We start from the raw sequence: 27,616 nt of genomic DNA on the forward strand, positions 1-27,616 counted from the left end.
CTGGGCATTAATTTGTTTCATTTAGGCTCAGCAGTTTAACTGACAGGCGGATCGGAGCTGTGACCTGCCATAGCAGGAAGCCAACATGTTAGTGTGCCAGGCTGGTCCTCAGGGTTATTTAACTAAGTAGGAGTGTTTGCATTTGGGTTCTGCTGTTAGCTTTCTTTGCCTGGAGATGTGGGTGTCATGTGGGCAGCTTGGAGGAGATCCTGAGAGCTCCTGGCCACTACATCAAAAGATGGCCCTGAGAGTCAAAAGGCATGTTTCTGTGTCCAATCTTGGTGGCAAACTCACCCTAGTTTGATACAAAGGAGACCCAAAAGTCTAAACTGTATTTCGGTGCATGATCTGAAGGGCTTTGTACCTTGCTCCAGCAAGGCTACAGTATGCTAACAAACTTGGCAACCACCTCTGCTATTGCTGCAGAAATAAAAAAATCCATTTGTGAGCTACGCTTTAAAAGGAGCAGAAAAACTGGAAAAATAAACAAACAGGAAAAACACCTTTGACTCACTGTGTTCCTGCTTCCTGGCTCTAGGCTGGCACCAACCACAGGCAGGTCTTGGAGGCAGAATGGAGCAGTGAGCAGCAGGGCCAAGGCAGCCCAGAGTCCCACTGCTTCCTAAGGCTTTAGGGCTGCCATTGATAGTGCTTGCAGCTGAGTCCTGGAAAGCTGCAGTCTGCTGAGATTGTTCCCTTGGTCTTCACCAAAGCTGTTGCTTTACTAGAGGCCATTCAGTGTCCCCCCCCACCCCACTCTCCACTGTGGCTGAATACAACAGCAAATGCATCCAGAGTTTTGTTTAATCAAGTCTACATCGCTGTGTCTGCCACCTCCTCCAGCATGTAGGGTTTGTGAGTATGCTGTAGAGACTGGGGCACCCCCCCCCCCCCCCCCCCACACACACATATACCCTCTGCCCCAAGCTCCCTTGCTTGTATTTGGATAAAGAAAGACAAAAGACAAGCTAGGCTGTTATCTTCTGTTTATTTCCCCTGAATTTAGACACAGCTCTGGCTAACTACCACAGCAGCAAACAAATCACAACCTGCAAAGGGGGCACACAGGTGCAAAGACAGCCCCTTGTCCCTTCCCACAAAGGGACCAGCTGCCATAAGGCAGCCGGCTCCATGCAGCCTGGGACCCTGAAGCACATCATGCTGGTTGGAAGCGGCAGCAGCACCTAGGTTGTGCTCGGGCAGATGATGTCAAGATATGAAAGCTGACCTGTTTGTCAGGAGTATGTGAATGAACTGTGGGGAGCAACACAAACTCATGCTGATGGTGACAGCAGTGCTAAGGGAGTCAGGCCTTGCATGCAAGGCATGGTGCAGATGGAGCAAAACATGCCTGGCACTTCAGCTCTCCATCTGTCCTCCTTTCCTTCCTCCCAATCTTTTCCTTTGGCTATTTTAAAAAAAGGGATCTGAAGATTTACATGGGAGACATCTAAACAGAGATGGGTCACTGAAAGGCAAACTGTGTGGGCGTTCGCTCTGGGACCCAGCAGTATAGTATACTAGGAAGGGAGAGAAAAACCTCAATGAAATGGGCCACAAAGGTGGCTCAGAAACACTCTAAGCTTTCTCCCTCACAGATTTGACTGTGAAGGATGTGCAGCAAACGATCCTTCCACAGTTTGCTTGACAGTAATGGTACCTCCTTCACAGTCTGGGCAATTGTTTTTCCAGATGCTTTGAGCACTCCTGTATCCTGCCATGAGTTAGCTTTTGAAGTGGTTTCTGCAAAAGGATCATTCCTGCAAATGGCCTTCTTAGTTAGGGACCGAGAGCAAGAAGAGTGCTACCAAGCCTGAGACTTGGACAAGCAGCAACAACAGAGAGAAAAGCAAATTCTCTGTTGCAGATTTTAAGTGCTGAAAATGCCAACGCTGACACAGAGGAACAGAAAAGGCTAAGTAAGTGCCAAGCCAATGCAGCAGGGAGCTGAGCTAAGCTGGTCTGAGAGCTCGAGGCAAATTCAAGCCAAGATCCCTACAGCGCTTTCTGCAGAGATACCAGCATCGTAGGAAATTCAGCAGTGAAGATATTGCTGCAACCTGGCTTTTAGGAATGCTTCTAGCATCTCCTGGGCCAAAAAAAAAGCTGTCCCTATGGCTGGGACCCAGGGAATTCTGAGACTTTAGTGCTTGTTCTCATTTTAGTAGGGGCTGCTCTGGTCTCATGCCCAGGAGTCAGGGAGAAGAACGAATTGCTAGCTTAGCAGCAGTTACTTGCATAGTAATTCTCTTGTGGTAAGCAGCACATACTTTCATTGCAATACCCTCAGACTAGGTCAGAAATATTTTAAGTAAATAGACACTACTGCATCATAAACAGCTGCTGTTTCTGCACTGTTGAGATGGGAGGATGCAGACGATGATACCTCAGGAGTACAGACAAAGCTGCACCCAACATAGTGGCACTGTAATGTCCCTCAGACCTTCAGATGCTTTTGAATATGGACTTAGAAACTATGATCTTTTAACCTTGGGTTCTAGCAGCAGCAGCACTGGGTTGGAAGCTTAAAGGATGAGGCATGAGGCAGTTTCCTTCCTGCATCCCAAGCCATTAGCAAAAGAAAGAACTGAACAAAAGTGACGGGCCCTGTTTCACTGGAGGCAGTTGCAAACCAAGACCCTTGATACCTGTGCACAGTCCATGCCTCTGCTCAGCAGGCGGTTTCTGGAAAGTCAGGTATGAATTTATGCCCAAACCCCAGCTTTGCATGACTACAGAGAGATATGCATTTTGTTCGGTGTTAGATTTTGCTTTGCAGTCTCCTTAACAACAAGCATACTCCAAATGGTAAAGGGTTTTGAGAGGGAAGACAGCACGAAAAGAGCAGTCATAACTGATGTGTGCTCAAAGAAGAGCACCCCATCCGAGGGGTGACAGTTTCCCTCAGGGCAGCACCATCTGGGTCTTCAGCCAGCACTCAACAGGGATAGGAAGAGGGGATTTGTCAAGGCTCCATCATCACACTGGAGACAAATCTCCCAGCAGGAACTGAAGAGAAGCAGCTACTTCTGCCTGAAGAAGAGAAAAAAAAAGAGGGTCTTCCAAGTGGGTATGGTGGGTTTGAATGAGTCCTGAGACGTGCTAGGGAAGGACAGGAAATCCAAGAGGAAAAATCAGTCCTAGCTGGAGATGTTGGCACAGAAATAAAGGGTCCCAACAAGAGCTGTGCTAAACACAGAAGAGGCACTTCTGAAACTCCACAATCATATTAACCTGTTAATTTATACAGCAGCTCTGTACAAAAATAGAAAGGTTCTAATAAGATTAACAATATTAAATAAATATTTAATAGAAAAAGTCTTTGGCCTAGTTCATAGCTCATCCTTCGGGTTAATGTTCATTTCACTGGGTCCTAGGTGTTCCTGGTCCAACATCGCAATCACTTCATCTGCCTGGATTCGCTCCTGCAAGAAAGGAAGAGAAAGAAACTGTAACAGCAGAGCTTCAGTGCCTGTCCCCAGTTCATTCATGGCAGTCTAGCCCACTGGGAGCAGCCACAGCAAAACAGTTCATCTAGGCAGTGTTGCCTGGAGGACAGGCAACAGCCTGAAACTTGTCCTGGGTATTTGCTAGGCAAAATTAATCAAATCATTTTGCACCTCAATACCTCAATTTCCCTCCTCCTTTCAGGGCCATAATGGATAGGGGCAGAGCTGACATATTGTAGTTCCCTTATCATATTACACTAACAGCCGCTGCCACTGTCAGGATGCTGGAACCTCCTCTTCTCCTTCTGGTAAATCTTCCCCTTCACTTGCCTTGTCAGCTAAGATTTCCAGCTTTCTGGGCAGGGCGGAGTGCAAATAGCACTGAGCACAGTGAGATGCCAGCTATCACCAAAACACAGACAGAAACAGTAATGTGCATGTTTGAAAATAAGCTTGTCCCAAAATATTGCAGCCCACGTGCTTGCCCAATACACAGAATTCACAAGGTGGAAGCACAGTGGTTTTGCTTTCTCCTTACACTTGCTTTTGCTGGGAACTTGCTCAGATAAGGCCTTTTGCCTTTTATCCCTATAGACCAGGACTGCTACTGAAAGGACATAAGGGCTAATATGGCAGACTTTTGAAACAGAATTCAGAGATTGACAGTTGAAAGGCACCATAAATCAGGTCTTCCAGGGCATCCATGTGCCCAAATCTGTTTACTTACGTGAAGAAGGTGCCAAACTGCCTTTGAAGTTCTGACAGTAACAGGACATTACTTTGGGCTTCTCAGCTGCAGACTGCTAATAAAGCCTTTCCCTGTTCATTGGGTTATTGGCCACTAGGTGTCACAAATGCCCAGCTTCAACCCTGCACAGAGCCGTCCAGCATCGTGTCCAGCATCCAATCCCCGGGTGTGAAGGCACGGCGACCTGCTCAGTCCCAGTCTTCCTTTCCGTGAGGCACATTTCATGGGAATGCTATTGGGGGAGTTTGATGCGGGGTGGGGGGTGGGGGTAGGGCTAGAAGATGTGATAGGTCTGCAAGCTAAAAATGAGTCCTTTCAAAAGTGGCTAAGAAGCACAAAGGCAAGAGCTGGGAGCTTTTACTGACACCTCTGGGACACTGCGTACCCCCAGCTCCGCTCATATTGCAAAGGAGGAACTCACCAGCTCTCTGTAAAGTGGGTCCAAGGTAAACCAGAGAGCCACAGCGCACCTCTGGCCTTTCGTAACTGCTTTCACCCCATGGGGGTTCTCACCACCCGACGAGAAGCTGATCATTCGCCCACACTTGGGCTTGATAGAGGCCTGCAGGAAAACAGGCAATAAGCTGACATTGTAAACATGGTGGCAAAGAACAGTATGGCTATTTACACTGGTGACATCTGGGCTCACAGTGATCCAGGACCTTGGACCTCATTGGGTGTCCCTGCCTCACTCAGGACTTGGTGAGCTGCTCTAGAAGACATGCAGGATTCTGGGCATGGGAGGACTGATGCTCAAGGCTGCTGCACAGATGCCGCACAGGAAGGAGGTGGTAAAGTGGAGTCATTGCAAAATCTGCAGGTGATCACCTCTGGCAAAAACAGGCCATGGCATGACTGCAGGGAGGATCAGGCTAATCTTGGCACAGTCTGTGGAATTCCTCTTTCTTTTCTCTTCTGAGTCCACAAGGATCCTGCAGGACCTCAGTGACCAAAGTGTCAATAAAACCAACCCAGAAGCGCTGGTTTTATATAGAGTCAATCTACCCTCCAGCATCTGCAGGACGCTATAGCCCTAGTGTGGTGCCTTGACCCTCTGTTCAACCACAGAGGGGGAGCCTATCTTCCCACGTGACCTCATGCCAAGTGCGGGGGCTAAGGCCTGAACCATGTCCCTCTCAGGGACAGTCCACACTGGTGACTCACTCTGGAGAGGCCTAAGCCAAGTTAATCTTTTGCAATATGTCTTATGGCCAAAAATGGCACTGCAGACACTATATCCTGTCCCTAGGATGGACACAATCATCTCTGCAGACAGAGTTGCTGCAGTGAGGATGTCAAACACGGGCTGCCCTCACCTACTGCAGGGAGGAGCAGGAGTGACCTGACACCATGACATGAGGAGAGGATTTGACTAGCAGAGAAAGATGTCAGGGTGTATTACGGAGGCACTGGTATCACTTCATGTTTGGCCACAAGATGGGGTGGGAGTTCAGCAGTCCTTGAGGCAAGGAGGAATTTCAACCAGTGCTGGCCTCTATCCAGGTTGTTTTTCAGCCATCCCACTGCCAGAGCAGAGCTGCTACAAAACCCTTATCTGCAGCCCAGTTTACTGCATGGTACAGCCTCTGGGCAGGGAACAAGGTCTGTGCACCTCTGCCAGCACACAGAAGGTTTTGTATGGAATGTTTGCAAGAAATGAGACACAGGATGTCCACGAGAGCTGTGTTCCCCCAGTAGAAAACCCAACATTCTTAGGGGCTGCAGAAAAACGTCACAAAAATTGCTTTGGAAATTAACTCCCATCATTCAATTCATACTAGCTCAGCCAGGAAAGGCCACTGACTTACGGTTACAGTTTTGGCATCCATCTCAGTGAAGATGAACTCGCCTCCTTCAAAATCCGCATTCATGTACAGAAGAGCACTGAGGGAAGAAGCAGGATCCCAGTGAGGTCAGAAAAAGCAAGTGCTTAGGGCTGATCTCCCACCTAGGTGACAGATCTCATGTAGCTCCTTGGAGATGGTGACTGTGGTGGCTGCTAGAAGGAAGATAGGGAAGATTCCCATTGCCGGGAACTGGTCAAGGCCCACAATACTGTATGTGCTCAGCTCCTTCCTGGTCTATGATGCCAGAAGATGGAAATGATTCTTCTATGTGTTATCAGTCCAAGGGGGACAAATCTCTTTCCTTCCTGTTTCATCAGCTATGACTACCTTGCCCAAACTGTCTCTGTTTGGGAGTCAAAGCTGAGAATCAGCAGATCTCTCCTTGAGCAGTGGATAATTCTCATAATGAACAGAGACTCCCACCAGTTGCCATCCTCTTGTTTCTCACTGAAAGCATCCCACAAGAGGCCTGGTCCTGTGAGCCACAGCTGGGAACTTCTGGCCCTAAAATACTGTAGAGCCTTTGCAGTTATATTCTAGCTTGAAGCTTAGCTTCGATGCTTGCTTGCACCAAAAATTATCTGCTGGACTGTATTTTGCCATCACTAGGAGGTACAAGCTTTAGGGCTTATAGTCTGTGAAGTGCATGACCTGTCTGGCATGGTGTCCTTCAGGTGTTTGGGAAAGATAGCTAGTTTCACCGGAGAGGCAGCTGTGATTAGCCCGCCTTCCTACCTGTAATCCCGGAAGGTGTAGGCAGGAGGCTCCTTCCAGCACTCATTGGCCTCTGGGTCCAAGAGGCAGTTGTCAGCATGAATGGGATGGCTCAGGTCGTTCCTCTTCTCCTGCTGGCCTAGGCAGGACCATGTGGAGGAAGGGGAAAGGAAAAGGCATGGGATGAGATGGAAATGCCTGGCTCTGTGAGCTTTGTCATAAGACTTGAGCCTGCTCTGACCCCACTTTGAGTAGTGTTCACAGGTGAGAGGAAGGAAGGAAATGCTGAGGAGAAAAAGCAAAATCTGAATACTTGAATTCGCACAGCTTTGCTCATTCTTTGCAGCAAGGTTTGAGAAAAGAGAGGTGGAGAGCTGGGAGGATGGAAAAGGTGCAATGTGAGGAGAAAAGTGAAAAGGGAGGAGAAAAGAGGAAGAGTTGGAGACAAAAAGAACAAGAGATAGCCCAAGATATGAACTTTCCTAGACAGCAGTGTCCCTACTCTTTTCTTCTGAGAGAACAGTAACTTCACCTGGCCCTAAGCTACCAGTTCAACCATCAGACAAAACAGAACTTCTCCCACACTTGGGTCCCTGCTCATCACACCATAACACCACTTGGTGCAGCTGAACTGGTGGTAGAGCCTGTCCAAAGCAGTGACACTCAACACATCTATAAGCACAGCAAACCCTATAGCTGAAAACATCCCATCCTTCCACCTCCCTGTTAAAATGCTGGCCCCTTCCTGGAGCCCCTCACCAGACAGTGCTGTACGGCAGACCAAGTGTGTGTAGGAGAAGTACAGTGTGGAGTTCAGCATGAAGTAGGACTCGACAATCCTGCGAGCCTTCTCACTGATGTCATAGAAAAGACGGGCACTCTTCAGTGGGACACGACCCTCGTAGCCATACTGGGCAGGGAAAGGAAGCCAAGAAATAAAATTAGAGCTGTGTGCTGGCTGGAAAGGAGTGGAAGAAGAGAAGGGATTAAGCTGTACCTTTAGGGCTTTGAGGACAGTGGCTCCTTCAAATTTCTCATTTGGGGTATGGGGTGAGGTTTTGCCCCTGTAACCATCTCCAGCCAACATGATCCCCTGCCAGGAAACACATAAACACAGGTGAGATGTGAACTGATATATCAGCAGAGGGGTAGCTGCAGTGGAAATACCTGGGATTCTCTTCTCAAAATACCCCAGGGCCATATTCACCAGGAGAGATGGAAGAGGTGGGAAGGCGCTACAGCTCTCGATAAATTGGAGAGGCTGGGAAACAGCTGCCCACCTCCAAACTGGGGACATTCAGGTATCCTCTAGCCCTTCCTCAGGCCAAGATGGTGATGGATGAGAAGCTACACCAGACTTGTGGACGAATACTCTTCAGGGTTATGTATAACACATGGAAAAGAGCCATTTCTGTATGGGCTTTGTCCTTTCAGCTTTTTATTTGGAATGGCCAAAGATACAGCACCATGTGCTGTTCAGGAGTTACGGGTGTGTTGTGGGAATGAGTGTCTGACTACTCTCCGTGGCCATCACAGCATTGATTGCAAAGGTTCAGTAAGTGAGATGCAAGCCCAGAGCCTTCCCATGGACTAATCTCATGTTCAGCTCTAACCAGCCAAAACCAGCCAAATGTGGGGGGGGCATCAGACACTCAACCCAAGTGACAGTTCTCCCCCGCTCCAAGCCTTAACTACTCACACTGGCCACCCTCTGAAGCTCTCGGCACTGCTCCTCTGAGATGACATTATCCAATAGCACTCTCTGGGTGCCATTCAGCTGCTGCGAGTTGTAGACAAACTTCACATCGCTGTAGAGAAGAGGACCCCCTGATGGAAAGAGAGATACAAAACAATCTTGCTGAACATGATATGGCATCACTGGCATTTTGTACTGTGGCTGAGAGCCAGATGAAGTTGCCGAGGCCCACTTCTAGGGAAATAGCTTTAAAGTAGCATAACTGAGAGCAGAATTTGGCCTTGCATCAACAAAAAAAGAAACAGAAGCAATGGAAGCACCCAGAGGTAAAATCAATTTGCTGTAAGAACATCAGCATTTTCCATTTTTTTGTCAGCTGCCTTGCAAATGAAGGGACCACATTCTAAAAATGTTAAAACTCAGTGGGATGCCACAATGGACACAGACACCGGTTAACTCACTCTCCTGCTGAGCAGCCAATGTAAATGAAAGCCCAAGTTTCCATTGCCTTTGCTCTGTGTGAATCTTGCTGGCTTGGCATGCAGCACTGTTGTCTGGAGTTGTCATCAGTGGGGTTTTTTTGTCTTCTACTTATGTAGAAAATCTGACACCAGATTGTGTGAGCTCACAGCAAGCATCGTTTGTGCTTGATCTCGCTGGTAATGGAGAAGAGTAGGCTAAGAGTGGGGGAGTTGCAGGACCCCAAGGACCATCCTTCCTTCATGGCAAAAATGCTGCCACGGGGTCTTCCCTGTGCCACTGCAACTCCTTGCTCTCTGCTATCAGCCTCCAGGTTGCCTCCCTCTACCTGCTAGAAGCCAGTGGCTTCTGTTTTGGTGGTCTAGCTGGTATAGAATGACTGAGCCTTGCCATGTGCCGAGAGGAACAGGCAAAGGGAAGAGAAAGATTAACTCTTTAGAATCAGTCTGGATTGATCCCTGTCAAATTTGCTTGACCAGAAAAATATGGCAAAGCCACTAAATCACCACCTCCACAAAAACTTAAACCAGATGTTTCAACAGGAGGAAGGTAAAATGCATCTAAGTCATGGGAAAAATTATCTGTTGTCACAAAGCTGCAATAAGATATAGGAAGTGAAGTCACAGAGCTCCTCTCACCATGTGGCACAATGAAACTTTTCTGTTACACTGCTTTTGTAATTACTACCTTTCTTATTGCAGCACATTTTGTATTTTTGGAAGGTCCCCTTGGCTGACGGAGGACACACAATCCTGAAGGAAGAGTCTCTCCTGACCCCGCACTAGCCCACGAGTTTATTTCTAAAGAGTATATTTCTTGGAAATGGAAAGCATGGGATGTCCCTCATGTCCGCGCTGCTGCTTGATAATAGCATGTATTATAAATGGAGTCAGATCAGAGACAGAACCCTGAAATCCAGTCTTCCGGCATACTCCAACTCACACTGCAGCTTTCTAGCTTGGGTGTTGCTCTTCTCCAGATGCAGCAGAGTAGGACTAATCTGGAAGAGATCACTCAGTACTTCTCCAGTTTCTTCTCTTGCTCCCCAGGCATCTGCTATGGGCCAAAGCAGCAGCCCAGCTGTACCTTTGCATGGACTCATTGTGGCCATTCTTAGGTTTGGAAGAATGGTTTGTCCTGCTCGAGTCTTTTGCTTTTTCGGAGACCCATTGCTGGCAGAATGCAACCTTTGGCTGCCAGGATCAAGTTATCAAAAGAAAATTTGCAAAGGTCCAGAGAGCTTATAAGTTTCTGCTAACTGTGCCATAGAGCAACCCAGGGAAGAAACTTCTTCCCTTTGGGTCTTCCTTCTGTTTTCAGTCTGATGTAACAAGCTTCTGCCATTTCATACATCACAGTGTGAACTGCACTGTTTAAGTCACAGCAGCCAGTGAACACCACTGGGGTCAGTATACATGCAAAGAGAGGAGTGCTGCATTTGTGGAAAGTACCTATATTATTTTTGCAAATGAAATTATTTGAGCTAATGAACTATGGATGGCTCAACACTCTTTATGCTGTCCACTTGTCTGCCTTGCAGCTACTCTGAGGACTGCAGCATCATTTTGGTTTCTCAATTGTTGGTCAGGAACAGATACAAAAGACAAAGAAAGCACTGGAAATGGAAACCAGGTGTCCTGGCTCTCAAGTTCTGTTTCATACAGTCTCTTCTTGTCACATTATTAAAATGAGTTTGTCTTGGTCAATGTCCTGTCACTTAAATCTTGAGTTTTTTGACAATACGGTAGTGTTTCCTAACACTGACTGCCGTGAACCATGGGACCCAGCACTACCACCAGAACTGTTTTACTCTCCTGCAACCTCTTTTCCTTTCTGCTCTCTCATTAAGCTCAAATTTCACTGAGTCAAAATGTATCTGACACATTGAAGCTGGTCAATGTTTTCTGCATCCTTTTGGTGCAGCAGGGGCAGCAGGGAAAGATGGGGAGGATTTAAAGCCAGTGACATTTTCTTCCTATTTGATGGCTTTTAAGAACCCAGAGCATGTTCTGAGCTGTCTGGCACACTATAATTGGGCAGGTTTCAACATTTCCCCAAACTGAAACTGCAGTGGAGACTAGTTTATTTTGGAAGAGATCAAAGGAAGAATGTAACCCAAAGGAGTAAAAGCCTGTGCAACCGTTTAGTGTAGAAATGACCTGGGAACCTTGCAAGGACTGTCCTGGGAGCTGTGGTACTAACACTGAATCCTTTTATCACACTGTCAAGATGTTCCTGGCTATGTTCCTCAGCTCTGTTGTCCTCTAAATGCAGCAGAGGGATCAAGGGAATCCCAGTTTAAATCACCACACACAAGCACATGGAGAGACCGTGCTAAGGACTGGTTTGCCTCCAGTGGGTCTAAGATATGCTCCTGAAGAGGTGCTCTAGTGTCAAAGGCAGCACACACCCTAGAGCTGAGCACGGTAGGAGACAGCAGCAAAATCACTAACATTTATTTGGCTAAATGTACCAGAGAGGTAGATTCTGTTCTAGCTCCTATGGTAAAACCAGCATGAGAAGAGAATTGTTTCCTTCGTGTATGTTTCTGTGAAAAACACCCAAAAGAAATGGGGAGTTCTTTGGACTTATGAGAGTAAAGGTACTTGGGGAAAAAGGGAATGGGATGAAGGAGATACGTGCAGAAGAGGAGTACACAATGAAAACGTGCATTTTTTCCTCTTTTGACTTTTCTTTCTCCAGTGAAAAGATTAAAAAAAAAACACAATGAAGAGAAGCAGACAGATAAATACCTGTTGTTGTTTGTAGTTTCAGTTTTCTTTGCAAACTTGAAAAAAGATCTGCCTTAAAACCAAAATAAATACATAGACAGAAGGAAAAACAGAGAAAGACAAACTCCAAAGTTATTTGGTTACAGAAAACAAACAGAGCAACAAATATAAAGCAACCAGCTCTCAGTTTAGCAAGCTGTTCAAGATCATCCTATGGTATTTTCCTATTTTACTTGTGTAATTAGAGTAAGAGATAGCAAGACTCTGAACAAGACACTGAACAGCTGGAGACAACTTGGGCCATGGAAAGCTATGAAATTCCGCAAAAGGCAAGACTGTCCTTGATATTACAGGGACATTTTTTTGCCTGTTGCTGTGGAGCTGACCCACTAGAGACACAGGAAACCTTCTGACTTGAGATCCTGCAGTTTTGCAGTGAGGAGCAGGCTTTGCAGCCTGGTAGCAAAATAATTTTTCAAAATTGTTCTGAAGGAAATCTTGTCCATTAGTAGAAAATGTGATGGCATTTTCTGTGCTAAATCAGTTGAAATCTCTGCTATCAGGCCTTTAAACCAAGCAGTTTGATGTAAGCCAAGACATGAAATCAAAAGCCAGATTGCAGACAGAAATGCTTATTGAAATGGTGCAGTCCAGCATGTTTAGCAAAGCATCAGTATGAAAGCATCAGAGTTCTCAAAGCCCAGTGCTTCCAGCATCAGTCTTTCTCCAGCCTGGACAAAGGGAACATTTTAATCTTAACAGAATCTGGTTGGAAGATTATTGCTGGTGCCACCTTCCTTTTGGTGATGAAGAATCAGCCTTCCATCTGAACAGCTCAGCAGATTAGAGGAGCAAATCCAAGAGCACTGCAGTGCTAGCAGGATCCACAGACCAACAAATACTACCGCAGGGTCAAATAGAGACTTCTCTGTTAAGCAAAACTGCAACACTTGAGGTAGGATTGGACCTCATTACTCAAGCACCAACTTTCTTATTACGGTGATTATGGTGGCAGTCTGTACTCTCTAGTAACAGAAGAAAATTTCTGGTTTTGGTGAAAAATTTTCATCAGACTTACCCTCCTTTAACTCTCGATCTGTTTTTGACACGGGTTTCTTTCCCAGGGACAGCCTGGGCCCATCCTCTGGTTCACTGCTAATACTTGATGGGACACTGAGGAACAAGAGAAGAGGAACATCATTACTTTGGCAACACGTCTCTAGTTCCGGGAATGATGCTGTTTTTGCACCCCCTAGAAACCACAACACTGAAAAAATAGACAAATTGGTACTTTGTATGAATGCCACAACTACACAAGTAGAAGCTCTCCTCATCTTGTAAACTGTTTTCTTGGAAATGGGAACAATGGTTTCCACCAGCAAAGCACAAACACCAAGAAAAGCTGAACAGGAATACTTGCCTCCTTGACCAAATTCCCTCTAGTTTGTCACTGGTTCTGAGGCATCTGGCTAAAATAAGGTGCTTGTGGGAACATTTGTGATGGAATGGCAAAGGGCCATAATTCTATAGTGATGGTGTTTGAGGATGGACGTGGTAGCACCTCCCAAAAGGATAGGCTGGTATGTGCACTACGAACACATCCCTTTCACAGCTCCTGTGGGTGCCTGCAAATCCCCAGGTGCAGACAAGTGCCTTCAGACAAGGACTCACCTGTGCTCATCCTGACGCGCTCCGTACCGGTTCCAGTAGTTCTGTAGTAAAAGAGAATTTGTGCTTTTTATATCAATGATCAAATTCATCCCAGAAAGCTTCTGCAGGGTTTCCCTGCTCTGCCTCACAGTAGAAGAAATCAGTCAGTCTCTCTGGTCTGGATTCATCCCATACGATTTCAGGCCCTTGTGTGGAGTTGACCAATGGAAAGATTACCCCATACCTGAACTGGCATCACACAGGGGGAACCCAGCATGATGGGGACATTCAACTAGGCAGCTCGCCTGGTCTTCTCTGTCCCAGCCCACTACAATAAAATGAGGGTGGCACATTGAGGAGGTCTCACTGTACTGATAGCTGAGGGACAGCCAGATACCAAGGAGGGGATGGATGAAGCTGTGTCTGCCTCTCCTCCACCCTGCTGGAACAGCTGCCTCGCTTGTCTTGCCAACACCATTTTCCCACAGCGAACAAACTGGGCCAAGACATAGCTCCTGAGTCACCAACACAGGGCTTGCTTTACAGCAGGGAGAGAAGGGGAGGCCATTACTATAGCTGTAAACCCATAAACAGCCCTCACAGCGACAGACGTGGGCATTACCGGCTCTGTGTAGACGAACCCAAGGCCGGCTGCAGCCATCTGCAAGAGGTGAGATTCCAGCTTATGGCGCCTCAGCAGCATTTTAGCTTCCTGAAATGAAGAGGAGAAAGGGCATTGCTAAAAAATGTAGTTTTCACAAGAAATGGTAACTGTACCTCTGCTTAAATAGGGAATTGTTTTTTCATGCATCACCTCAAGACTCCTAGGAGATGAAGTATGCACCAGTTCCTAGATCATGCCTTACATCAACACTTGGGCACATAGTTGCACTGTTTATTACATTACAGACCTCTTGTATGGGCTGGGGAGGTGCTGAGCTCCTCAGTTAGGAAGCCCGAAGGCTCAGCGTACGTGTGCATCATTACTGGAGAGAGTTGAGCACACTAGAAAACCTCTAAATTTCTCAATAAGATGCCGCTGGAGAAACCCAAGCTGCAGAGGTGGAGGCAGACTCAGGATGTTGGGATATGGAGCTTGGCTGAGCTGTGCCTTGGCTCCCCATTTGTAACATGGAGCTAATAGCCCAGCTCTGTCTGGTGGTAATGGTGGGTGGGTTTAGACATTGCATGCTGTGAGGCACTCAGATGCTGTGGGACAGGGACCATAAAAGCAGAGTTGGCTGGAAATATTCCAATAAAAATTTTTGTATGAAAAATATATAACAAAACTGTAGGTTTTCTCCTAGAAAATTACTTGGCAAAACAAAATTATTTTTTTTTAATAGAACATGTCAAAACATTGGAAACAGATTGAAATGTTTTTGTCAACTTCAGTTTTTTCCTAGGTTCATTTTGTGAGAAGAAATGATGATTGTTCTAGTTTTTTACTATTTCAGCACATGATTTTCCTGGAAATCAAGGAATTCCCTAGGGAACAGAAAATCCAATTCCTGATGACCTCCACTTACAGAGCGAAAGGAATGAGTTTGAGCAGGGCTGTGATAGGATGAGAGGAACTTCTCATGTTCTGCATAGTGAGAAAGGCATCCACAGAACCACAGATGAAAACTACCCTGAACAAAGAGGAATCACTGCGTGATTGAATAAATACTGTTTGATTGTTTGACCTCAGCCTACCCCTGCTATGGCAATGCTGTTCCCTGCAGAATAGGTTGAACACATAAAATTCTAAGCTATCTGTCAGTGACTCGAGCAGTAATGCTGACATCCAAAATTTCTCTTGGGAAAATACTTCCTAGCCTTCTCTGAATGGACTTTCCTTCTGTGCTCAGTGTTTCATTACATTCCTCCTCCACATGCCTCCTCCAGAGTACTGAGAGAGAGAAAGGGTTTACATTGTTCAGGCACTCAGTCATCACCCGCACTGCCCTTGCTTGGGCTTTGTTTAGCTGATGTCCCAATTTAAAGAAGACGCTGCTCTCCAGTTTATTGCTCACACCAGCCTCTCTGGATCTGCACTATTACAGTTTGCATGTCCAGCTAGTCCATCATCTTCACATCTGTTTTCAAAGTGGTCCCAGGGTGGGAAAACTGCCAAATTGCATTTATTTCCAGATTTTGTTTCTGCACTGTGCTATCAAATGTTCTTACGTGACATTTGCTCTCACCTTTCTGGGCTTGACGGTGTCTGGATCCAGAGTACCTTCCAAAAGGCCCTCATAATAACTTGCATTCTCTAAGACATCTTCATCATCTGGGTGGAAGAGGAGGTAGGACTTGGCACACTCCAGAGCTTTTACATAGTCACCGACTGGAAGGGAACAGAGTAGTTGTTAGGGGGCAGATGAATGCCCAGCACTGTCGCCCCTTTGGCTGTGCCAGGAGGGTAACAGGGCACAGAGGGCAGAAAGTCAAGAAGGGGAGGCAGTCACAGGTGGAAGGAACCATGTGAGCCCTCTGCTAGAAAAAGGATGATCGCAACACTTTACAAGGCTCCTTTGGTGCAACTTTGTGTTAACTGCTCCCTTTCACAAGCAGGAAAACTGAGGCATGGTGACACAACTTCTCTGCAGTCAAGCACAGGTCAGGGATTGAAACTGGGAGATGGCAACAGGTCCTAGTCCCTGCAGACTTTTGGGGTGCAGAGCACAACAAATGGGGAACAGGTCTTGTGGTCCTCCCTGGGCTGTAGGGAGGAACCAGATCTGAAGCAAGCAGTGCTGGATTGGCACATGAGTCACTGGGAGAGAGATGTCCAGTGAGGAATGCCAAGCTCTCACTGCATCCTCAAGCTGGCAGGAGCTGGAAGGCCATGCTCTTCACAGAGGTAGGATATCAACACTCTCTGGCAGCAAACTGCCTCTGTCATGTGCAGGATCTCTCAGCGGCTCTCAGTTTTACCACCACATTAAACCTCTAATTTGGCAGAGGAATAAAAAAGCTTGAATATCATGCACGAAACCTACTGACTCCTCTAGCTTTATTTCCAGTGAGCCGATGAATGAAGAAGCTTTTGGTTTGAATAGCCACTTTGACTCTGACAAATTTTGCCCTTCTTGCTAATTTTCTCTTTTTCAGGGAACATTTCTTACCCTCAGCCTAAGATATTCGAATTCTGCCTATATTTTTTTTTATAGATAGCAGAACATTAAAAAATCATACAGGACTAGATAACTAGCAGTGTTTTACAGCATTGCTAACTCCTGAAAATTTCTTGTGAATCATAAAATATTTAGTAATTAGCAAAAAGCTCCAGCTTCTGGAGTCTTGAGATAAACTTGGGATAATTTGTATATCTGTTATATTAAACTTACAGTATGTAAAAATGTGAACTGCCAAAATTTTAACATCAAAATGCAAATGAAAGGACCCCAACATGCACAATTTATTTAAAGAAGAATCAGATGATCTTTCAGCTAAAGTTTGAACTTGTAGAGCTTGACTGATGATTTTTGAATATTTGATTCCAGCAATATAATACAAAAGCACTGTTATAAAAGTACTTAACTATGCATTTTACTCAGTCTGAAACAGAAAGTACTTTTGAACAGACAACTTTCAGTGCCTTTTGCTCTGTCTTTCAGACAGTGCCACTGCATCATGGCAGCACACGCACCTCATGGGGAAATACCCTGATTCCCAAATAGAATAATTCTATTCTATTCTGTAAAGAATAGAAAGACAGACTTTACCTCTGTAATAGGCAAACTGCAAGTAGTCATAATGTAGAGGAAGGAAATTTTCAATGGGTGAAATACGTCCTGAACGTGTGGCGAGTTCTCGGACACAGTCATGTTTGCACATCAGGACTTGCATGTAGTGATCTGCAAGGAAAAGAGGAATAAAGTCTGAACTGGAAAGGATGGTGATAGTGATGAGATTAGGACAGAGGGAGATTAGGTTTCCCAGACTGAAGGACGTGCAACTCAAAAAGGGTGGTGGCACCAAAGTGGAGGAGAAGAAAATTCCAGTGTCTGTGGGTGTGACTGGGAGACCATCACTCTGCTGCTCTGGCCTAGCAGGCGACTGACAGCACCTATAGAAATAACTCGGACTCTCTATGAAAGCCTATGGAGAAAGGCAGTCGCATTTTTGACCCCTTTCAGAAATGCCTTTTTCTTTTTGTCAGCTGTAGAGGGAGTTTGAGCATCTTTTTTCTATTCTAGGAGCTGCTACTTCAGTGCCGAAACCATTCACACACACTGTTGCTCTTTCCAGATGTGCCGGTGGGATTTTGCTGTTAAGTCCACAAGCCACACCAAACATGAGGGAACCCACACAGCAAGCAGAGGTGTGAAGACAGGATGGCTGTCAGATGAAAAGTAATCCCACATCATCTCCCTTCAACTCATCTTGAACCTTCTCCTTTCTGCAGCAACAAAGCTTGCAAGGGCAGAGCATTGTAAGAGGGCTGGGGGTTTAGTGCAGTTATTCAAGCGCGGCCGAGCAGGACACACGCACGGCTAATTTGAAAGGTCTAAGGTGCAAAAGTTGGCAGCAAAATCCCAATGCTTGTTGCTTCTTGATGATGACAAATCTCCTGGGATAATGAAAGCACATGGTAAACATCTGCCATCAGCAAGCTTTCTAACTGGAGGGAGTATGCAATAGGCATTGTATCAACTCTGAGTTTTCTAAGCCAAAGCTGACATCTGATTCCAGTTTGGAGCCTTTGCTGCAATGTACTTACAAATCTACTTTGCTTGCTCTGTCTCTGTACACCATTAAAGACTTCAGGAAACAAACACAGGCTTGAAAGAAACATGTGCTCGGCTACCAAAACATTTCTCAGAGCTGCCAAAAAAACAGCCTGAGGAATCTGCATGGAGATCAAGTGGAAACTCAAAACAGTCCCTATTTTCTGAGCAGGTAGTCTGAGTGGACATCTGATTTACCATACACATCCAGAATATGACACTAAGGAAAGTGTGAAGGAAAGGGACATAAATAATTTTGCTATATCTTAAACCAATTTATGCATTCTAGACTTGAAATGATCCATCATAGACAAGCACGGCTTTTTCTCAGTCCTGTCAGGTCCTGAGGATATACATATGGGAATCAGTCACTGAAATGCCCCCTTTCTGTGGGGGAAAGATGAGCGCACTTCAACCTCATGTAGCAGCATACTAAACTAGCCTGAGACTGAAAAGAGAAAAAGTTTGGGGGAAACTTAAACTTTATTTTCTCAGTGTATTAACAGTTTCCACTCCCTGCTAAAACATCTGGGCTGAGAGCTGTGGACCCAGGAGCAAACTCTGGTTTAAATTATCCTGTAATGAACCACTCTCAGTTCCCTGTAGGGAAACAGTGATGCTATGTGTCTTATTTCTCTCCTTCTGCCCTCACTTCCCAGTTTCTTTCCGTGATCTTGGGGGGCTGAAGCTGTTACTCCTAGACATACATATGTGGTCAAGCTAAGTCACAGCCCTTGCAGTGACAACTGGGCTCACTCTCATTCCTGTGTGACAGGTCAGGTAGGAAACCTCTGCACAGTGACCAAATCTGCACTCCACATTGTCCACAACAGAAGCACGGGGCTGCACTCAACTGGCACAGCACAGAAACAATTCACAGAGAGGCGGGAGATCAAAACCTGTTTGACGAGCAGGTTTCAGCAAGAAATAAAGGTGGGTTTTCTTCACTACTGAGGGCTCTTCTCTCAGAGGGCTTTATTTGGCCCTTGGTTTCCTGATCATGGTTTTAAAGCCATGCATGAGTCCCTGTCAGTTACACTGGTGCCAAAATCGGTCTGTAGGTCAGCCCTTGGAGCACTTTCACATTTTTTTGCATGGCTAAATACTAGAAACAATCCCTCATTTTGCTCCAAAGATGGTAAGTAAGTAATTAAACCCAACAAAGGCACCTTCCCATTCTGTGTATTGGCGGTTTCCTATCTTATTAGGTTCAGTTAGACCTCTTGTCTCCCTGCAAACACAATTATGCAAAAATGAAAAACAATTTGCATTTGAGTGAAGTATTTTCCATAGAATAAGCAAAACTTAAAGAGCTTGATGGAACTCTAAGACCAATGGCAGATAAATAAGATTTCTGTTGCCAAATAAAACATAATTTATTGCTCTTCTTTCCCTTACCACTAATTAAATGTAATCTTATTTCTACTGAAAACGAATTGTTTTAATCCCCCCTGGCTCAAAGCCACACAGCCATACCTGCAAATCTGAAGATCCCACAGCAATGTTCAATTCTCTCTGGAGATTTCAGTCAAGGTTGTAATTAGATGGCTCTCCACAAATGATAAATCCAACCTTTAGGATGGGGAGGAAGCCTACGTTCTCAGCCTTTCTGGCAACTTTCCCGGTCACCTGGAGCACGGTCAATAGAACTCTACTGCTTTCTTGGTATGCACAGAAAATTAGAGAGACTATAGACAGGGCCTGGTGATGTCTAGGTTCTACCAAGGCATGTGCGACTGTGCACAGGGGTGCACAGGTGTAGAGAGACTATGCAATTCATGTTGAAGCACCTACAGTTCCATCTCTTACTGAAAGCTGCAAATGTTCCACACAATTGGAAATCCAGTTCCTCCAGTCCAGTTTCTGTTAAGGACCAAAATGAGATGTTCTATTTCCCTATTCTCTGTTCAGTGTATTTACATTTTCCAGCTTTACAAGTGCCTGCTGCAAGGTTACTCACAGCAGTGATTCAAGGAAAGACAATTGACCACATCGAGCCAAAGGCCCAAACTCAGTAACTAAAAATATTGCAGGGCCAAGGGTGAGAACTCTTAAGATGCAAAAAGATCTCACCTGCAATAGCTTCGTAGAGGCCAGCCTTATATTCCAGGTATTCATGCTCCTCAAACCTCTGAGGCCCTTCACACATGATCTGGCACTCCTCATCCTCAGAGTAGTACTCTTTTAATGCACGCTCCAAGAACTCAATGGCCAGCTCGTACTCCTCCTTATCGTAGTGCCTTACCCCAGCACTGTAGTCTTCCTGTAAAGTAAGCAGGCAGAATACAAGGGTCTAAGTAGCCCTCATTGCTCAGACCATAGTATGAGTGCTCTGCCAACAGCAGGTGCTTTTTGAAAGAAAGTAAAAGTGGGCAAGGACAGATACTAACAAACATAAATAGCTGCACCAAATGACATTTAAGCATCGATGGAACTGTACAGCAGTGGAACCTCATAAACCTGCCTAAATGCTCCTTTGAACTTCTCTGTCCTTAGGGCATTCTCAATGCCACTGCTGGGTTATGCACTATATGGAAAAAAAAAACCAAAAAAACAAAAAAACAGACTACTCTCCAATTTTAACCCTCCTACCTAAACACTACATGGAATGCTTCTAATTTTGAATGGCTCCTGAGCATGCCAATGACACAGGAGGAGTGAGAGAGGCTATCAGCTAACATGCAAAGCAAGGAAAAAGCCTGTGCGTGGCCCAGGCAGATCTGATTCAGAATGTCCACACATGAATGCCTCCATTACACCAAATGGTCACTCTTGCTTCCTTATACCTTGTGAAACTAGAAGTAGGGATAGCCCTGGCATTTAAATTCATATCACCCACACAGCAAATCAGACAGAAAAGCCAGTTCAATTAACTTCTGCAACAGGAACTACTGGGGGAAGAATCTCTTCATTGGCTTTGGTGGGCTTGAGGCCCGGCTTGTAATCTGGTGTCATGCTACTGCCTCTCTTTGCCCATGAAAAGAGAAATATTTGTGTCTTGAAAACTCAAGAGAACAAGACATTTGCTTCCAGGACCTCATTAGCCTTGTTCTAGCCCTTTGGTCTGGAAAAAGCTGCCACTCTCCCATTTGTCACCCTTGCACCCTTAACAGCACAGTCACTCCCGTGCATGTACCTTGCCCAGGGGGAAGATCCAGCACAAAGGAAATATGCATGAGCCAAGATCTATCAGTGAGTGCACATGAAGGTAATTAAGCATCCATCAAAGCTGACCACTGGTGGGTGTTCACAGCCACAGATGAATCAAGAGCACCCCAAACACAGGGAATGAGCTAGGGACATAGTCATCAAATATACAGCAGAATGTCTTGAAAAAGTAGAAGCTGACATAGCTCAAAGGAGCTCTCCCTAAAAGGGAGAGTTTGCTTTGCGGTATTATAATATGGACCTTGGCAGGAACATCCCCATTCACAGATGACACTTTTTTGGCCTCCTAAATCTCTTTTCTCCAGACTACCTGACACTTAACCCCAGGCACCTCTTTAGCTGAGACTCACCATGTGCGGTTTGGCCTCTCGGTCAATCAAGTTGACCTTCCCTGCCGTGGTTTTGTAATTCTCAATATCCTGCTGTATTTCCATGTGCTCAGGGTTTGCCATGAAGAAAGTGTGAGCTGCATCTGCTGCCTCCTCCAGCTTGTTCAACTGTAACATAACAAGAAAGAAGAGCTAAGTTGGTGATGAAGGGGAGTGAATACAACCATTTATCCTGTACCTACTACTTCTACTGAACGAAAAAAAGCCCTGATATGTTGCATCCTGTCTTATCCTAGACAGCTGTCTGCTCACCAACTGTTTCAGGCCTCTGGTTTTCCTCTTTGCCCTGTCATCTTCAATCACATGAAGCAGAAGCACATAGTCCTAATGCAAAACCATACCAAAATATTCCTCAAGCACCTGCCTAGCGTGGTATTCCCAGCACATCTGGAGCCTGCACTCCAGTTGTTAGACACACTGAGGGGAGCCTGACATTTCATCCATTCTGCAAGTACAGAAGGGAATGAGAAGACTACAGTGGCAAAAAAACGGCCGAGCAGTGATGGGATAACTAAGGAAAACCTGAATGTAGAGGCTGAGGAAAATGACTGAACTGAGAGGAAAAGCCCAGTGCAAGGGAAGCTGGGAGGGCTGGAGTTTCCTAGTACCAGGCAAGTCACTTCACCTCTCTGTGATTTGGTCTATTGGTGACAGGCCAGACTCTTCTCCAGCTGCACATCCTCTGAGCTTGGCTAATCCAACTCTCCACACAATCCCTGGTAGAAAGGTGACCTCATGAGATATCAGAGAGAGAGAGGAGGAGAAAGCAGTTGCTGAGACTGTTTTCTCTTGTAGCCTTGGAGGCTATACTATGTCCAGGCTAAGTTATCTCTATTTTGTTTGTATAGGGGATTTGGGACCATTTACTAATCTCAGCTGTATACAGTTGCAAAGGGTCAGACTTTGCCTGTACAGGCAAAGGTATAAAATGGAGTTTATCTTGGTAGATCAAGTTAGTTTGCATTTATAGGTGTGTAACTGATACCAGGCATTAGTTTTACCCTGGAGAAAGCCTCTTAAACAAACAGAAATGCTAGTCCTAAACACATCCACTGTAGTGGCTAGGAGTGCAGGAAACAGGAGAGATGTTCTGATAAAATATCTGCATGACGGAGCAGGGTCAGAGGCCATTTCCATGGCTAACGCACTTGCTCCTAGAAGAAAGCCACCACAACCAAGTAACACCAATATGCAGAGCAAGGCCCTGGAGATACACCTGCAAGCTGAGCAGGCTCTCCTATGCTTGTTAGCCAGGATGAGGCTAATGGTAGCTACAATCGCACAGGCCTTAAGAAGGTCAAGTGTCCAAGTGTTCCCCTTGTTAGCAAAACCTGCACAGAGCTCCAGCCACAGCAGCTAGACTCTGCCAGAAGCACTGGGGCCAAGCAGCTCAGGGGCATCTGCGCTACACTGCAGTCACTGCAAGGCAGTTCACTTGCAGAAATCCTGCTTGAGATCTTCACGCTAGGCTCCCAAGTACCCATTGGACAATCCCACCAGCAAAGTGAAAGTGAGCTGCAAAGAGACCTGCAGAGAAGGACGAATTCAATGCCCTTTCATCCTAGGCCTGGAGTAGGGAGGAGATGCACTCTAGATGAGGCCATGGCTGTCCATTCTCCTTCCAGCCCTGCAAGTCTGTGTCAGGCTTGTGGTTTTAGCCACAAGCCACAACACAGCAAAACCTTTACCACAATCAATTCCAGTTCATCAGTGCCATGCCAAGGGAATACCACAGGGCAGAAGGATAGTCTCTGCCTCCAGCCCCCAGAAGGGGAATACAGCAGGTGAATACCAACAGAGGATGCCCAGGGGTCTGCAGGCCAAAGCCTCACTCCTGAGGCATCTGTAAGGAAAGCTTTCTGGTGTACAGTACCCTGGCTGCCCCAGAATGTCCCTTCCTTTCCTTTTCTTTCCTCTGCTCAGCTTGAAGAAGGAGGCTCTGATCACATGCGGACAGCGGCACACAGACATGAGAGCAGCTCTGTCACTTGGCCAAGCCTTCCAGCCATGGAAGCTCCATGGTGCTCAGGAGCGCCTGCTCTTCCCTAGGATATGACTGTGGCATCTCTGGAGCCCTGACAGCACAAAGAATGGAGCTGCACATGGGACAGCAGAGGCAGGAGTGCTAGCAGGCCCTGACCATGAGCCACATGCTGCTCAGCCGGCAAAGTGGCCTGTTGATGAACCATGCTGTCCTGTTCACTTTGGGCCTGCCTGATGGCACACAGAGCTCAGCCATCTCTCTGCTGCAGGTCGTGGCGCAGGCTGAGAGAAGCAGCGCACAAAGGTCCTTCAAACTGCCCACCCAGAACAAGTGTTATGGTAAAAATCTGCCAGTAGCTGTGATTGTGTTTAGGCTGTTGGCTGTGCTGCATATTAAGGCTCAGTTGCAAGTCCTGTGTCAAGACTTGGATGTACTTAATGAGCATTGATTTCCACGGCTTAATACAGTATTGCCTTTCAGCCAAGCTGAGAGAAACAAAAGCTCTTTCAGTGAGTTCACATGAACTGTCTTTCACTGCAGTTTCAGTGGAAGAGAATCAAGCTAAGTGACAATACTTTGCATTTCTTAGGGGCTAAGAGGGTACATATCGACACTGTTTACCAGTCAAGCATATATCACTGGTTTCATCTCTGAAATGTGATTGATCTTCACATTTGGTTCCTCTGTCAATTGTCTGAGTACCCAACTTGTCAGCAGGTCGTCTGGTTAGTATAATCCTCTGCAGAAGGGTTTGCAACCATCTTAAAAACTAAAAATTGTATCTAATAACATATAAACCTCTCCTGAACCAACTCAGACTGAGATCTGTGCAAAATCTTGGTGCCTTCTCTTTGAGGAATGCTCCTCCATACGTTCTCATGGCAATTTCATGTACAAGGCTTGCAGAAGCTTAGTTATAAAATGCTAAGGGTAAACTCTATCTCTTCCTATTCAGAAGTAGGAGCTGTCTACCAGAATTAATAAAATATCCCAACTGTTTAACTGGCAGAATGATGCCTCCTTTCATACTGTACATACAGCTTGGCAAGACTTGGGAAAATACAGTGTGAAGACACATATTATTATTGCAAGGTAACATTCTTTAATGTCTCAGAGGGAACATATTTTGGCTGCGAAGGAAACAGCCGGTGCTGCTTGAATCTCCACTCTCAAACAACATTTCCAAGTGGCAAATATTAAAAAATTACTGTAGCAGGTTTCCTTTGGCTTTTGGTCAAAACAAGGTGGAAGTAGAAAGTGCAGTAAACTGCTGAAAACAGTTTTTACATTACCAAAAGTACAAAGAAGACTCCAACGGGGGAAGCCAGCTGAAAGGCAAGTGAAGGGGGAAGTGTTCTGCGGAGCATACAAGGACACACTCGAAACTTCAAGGCATGTAGCAAATCCCTTAAAGAACCACCCAGCACTTTCATCTGTGATCTGGGACTGTTTAGATTAGGATGAATGAAAACACAGTCTGGGGATGAAACAAGGGGGTTACAGTGAGTCAAACTGGTGGCAACTGGAAACATAAATGCTCCATCATGGCTGTCAGAAATTACTGGCTGAGCTGTTCTGGGATGTCTGAGTGGTTTTGACAGGGAGACATTGAAAGGAAGCAGACACCCAAATGTACCAGGTGATCTGTGAAACTGGCACTTTCATATTAAACAAGCGCTGCCTGTCACACTCTCCTTTTGCTCACTGTGACATGGAGATGTTGAGCTCAATATTTAGAAGTAGCATCTGCCTCAAAAGCAAGTATTTGTCTCTTCATAAGGCCCCCCACACTGTCAGAAGGGAACCCATCACAGTGATCTACAAGCAGAAATCTCTTCCTTCCTCTCCACCTACAGCTTTGAAAGCAGGTACCCAGACACGTAAAGGGCTGTGGGAGGGAAAGCCAAACCATCTGCAAAGGGGCCAGACTTGTGCCACAGCTGAGTTAGGCTGTACAAACCATTACTGGAAGAAGGAAACCTGGTACACTAATGATTCAGGCTTCTGTACTGCAAAGCCCTTTGGAAAGCCATATCTGATTGGAAAAGCAGAGCTCAATGAAAATATTTGCTGGCTTCTGCCACTCTCCCTTGTCCTCACTGTCCAGAAAATGAGTTTTTACCTTCCCAGAATATGTCTGGCAGTGTTTTGCTCAACATCTGCATGACCAGAGATGCTAGGTGCCCTCAACTGTGCTTAAGTCAGTGGGAGCTAGAGATGCTCAGCACTGCTGAGATCTTCAACCACTATGTTTAGGCATAGGGAATTGGTGACAAAGCCACAAACACAGCGTGTTTCCCAAATGCCGTGCCTGGAGCAACTCCAAAATTCACACTGCCCAGCCAAAGAGACACAGAAGCAGACATTCGTCAGTGCCACGGGGACAGCCTGGCAGCTGGAGATACGAGCGTGGGAGAAAAAACTACTTGCAGGCCATGGCTGGAAGTTTTCAAGTGGAAGTTTTTTTTTTTTTTTTTTTTCCTCTTGGATTCACAAACTGCTTCAGCCGACAGTTGGAACTCTGAGTGAATCGAGGAGTCAATCCTGCCCTCTGATGGATGTGTGATTTGTTTGTGAAACTCACTGATATCTCTGTCATTGATCAGAAGCTACAAAGTTGTGAGCAGGCTAAAGCGCTCTTAAACCACTGCTCTTGTTCTATTGTTTTAGCACAGCCAAAATTGCTTTTCCAGTTCCCAGAAGACCCAGGACAGAACCAGCTGAGAGAGCATGTGTGAATACCTCTGAAAGGAAGATGAAAGCTCCTGTCAGATGGCATCTCAGTCCAGTATTCAGATCTAGCCTTTGAACAAAGCACCATTGCACTGCAATGCCCATACATCTGCAAAAAAAATCTCCTTGTGCAAACCTCAGAATATTTTCAGGGTTAGCTCTGTATCAACAGCTTATGTAGGAAATCCAGCTTTTACTGAAAGAAACAAGATTCATTTCAGTTCTTTGGTGTTTCCAAATGGCCATTCTGTTTCTTCTGTTTAACAGGCAAGTTGGGTGATTTCCCCAATGTTGCACTGGGGACTGAAGCAAAGTCAAGAACCAAATTCAAAAGAGCTAACTCCGGATTTCTTTAAAGCTGTAATTCTTGATTCCTTGACTTTCTATTGTTAAGAATGTTCTTTTAATGTAGATTTGCAGCAGAATCAGGCCAAAGCCAAGGCATAGATCTGCATTTAAGCTAACAGATTTGCCACTACCTGAGGGTCCCTAGGACTTCTCCATCCCAAAGCCAGGTACTTCTCACACTGCTGCCAGGATGTCCTGCCTGTATCCTGCAGACCCAGTCACAGACTCCTTGGTTGTCTTAAAGGTGTTTTTTGTTTTTAATGTGGCGCAACTGGTGTCAGGGAGGAGTTAGGAGAGTCCAGAACTGGCTCAGGACAGGCAGACACATCAGCAGTCCAAATGCCATAACAATGAGCCTTTGGTAATCTATAAATTGTTATTTCTCAATGTCTTCTAAGTTGCCTCAACCTAGGAGAGTTTTCCTAAGGATATCATCCTCCAGAACAACCCCGTGGCTTCCTAACATCCAAGCAAAATGACAGAAAAAAAATTTGAACTAGGACAACACACTGCATTTTGTGTGAAATAACCCTCCACTCCCCTCCAAAAAACACTTCAGTGTAGAAGTTACAAAAAAAAGGGGGGGGGGAATATTCTTGTTTAGAATCTCATCCTGGAAAAGCTCATCTCAAATGAGTAGCAGCTGATACAATATAAAGGACTGATCATGATGGGAGTTTTCAAGTCATGTTAAAAGTAGGTGAGACTGCCACTGTAGCTTTTAATTAGAGAGGTTCTAACAAGATGAGTTTTGCCAGAGAGAAGTGAGCTGCTGATCTGATCCAGAAGAACGTTATTAAGCCAGCATGAGCTGCTTGGGAGGGCTGCACTCTTTCACCTGATCACTACAGATTTCTTTTCTGGCAGTGTCCTGCCATGTGAGCTTAAAAGGTATCACACATATCTCAGCAAGGGAATTGGTCCTTTGAGCTGCAAACTGAAACAGGTTGTTGTGGGATA

The 27,616-nt window shown here is 45.7% G+C and overlaps 1 protein-coding gene across 2 annotated transcripts in view; it reads right to left on the reverse strand.

The window, feature by feature from the left end:
* Nucleotides 1–969: 969 nt before the first annotated feature.
* Nucleotides 970–27,616, reverse strand: part of P3H2 (prolyl 3-hydroxylase 2) — a 54,870-nt gene continuing 28,223 nt past the window's right edge. For both annotated transcript variants that reach the window (XM_062582606.1, XM_062582605.1), the window contains exons 2-15: nucleotides 21,553–21,699; nucleotides 20,108–20,297; nucleotides 17,030–17,161; nucleotides 15,506–15,648; nucleotides 13,939–14,028; nucleotides 13,338–13,378; nucleotides 12,745–12,839; nucleotides 8,458–8,585; nucleotides 7,756–7,851; nucleotides 7,518–7,668; nucleotides 6,780–6,897; nucleotides 6,006–6,081; nucleotides 4,619–4,759; nucleotides 970–3,425 (exon numbers count right to left, since the gene is read on the reverse strand). In XM_062582606.1, coding sequence (XP_062438590.1) covers nucleotides 3,333–3,425; nucleotides 4,619–4,759; nucleotides 6,006–6,081; nucleotides 6,780–6,897; nucleotides 7,518–7,668; nucleotides 7,756–7,851; nucleotides 8,458–8,585; nucleotides 12,745–12,839; nucleotides 13,338–13,378; nucleotides 13,939–14,028; nucleotides 15,506–15,648; nucleotides 17,030–17,161; nucleotides 20,108–20,297; nucleotides 21,553–21,654 — 1,596 coding nt within the window. In that variant the 5' untranslated portion in view covers nucleotides 21,655–21,699 and the 3' untranslated portion in view covers nucleotides 970–3,332. The remainder of the gene's footprint in view (nucleotides 3,426–4,618; nucleotides 4,760–6,005; nucleotides 6,082–6,779; nucleotides 6,898–7,517; nucleotides 7,669–7,755; nucleotides 7,852–8,457; nucleotides 8,586–12,744; nucleotides 12,840–13,337; nucleotides 13,379–13,938; nucleotides 14,029–15,505; nucleotides 15,649–17,029; nucleotides 17,162–20,107; nucleotides 20,298–21,552; nucleotides 21,700–27,616) is intronic.

The sequence above is a fragment of the Rhea pennata genome, chromosome 9, assembly GCF_028389875.1.
Source record: "Rhea pennata isolate bPtePen1 chromosome 9, bPtePen1.pri, whole genome shotgun sequence".
NCBI lineage: Eukaryota > Metazoa > Chordata > Aves > Rheiformes > Rheidae > Rhea > Rhea pennata.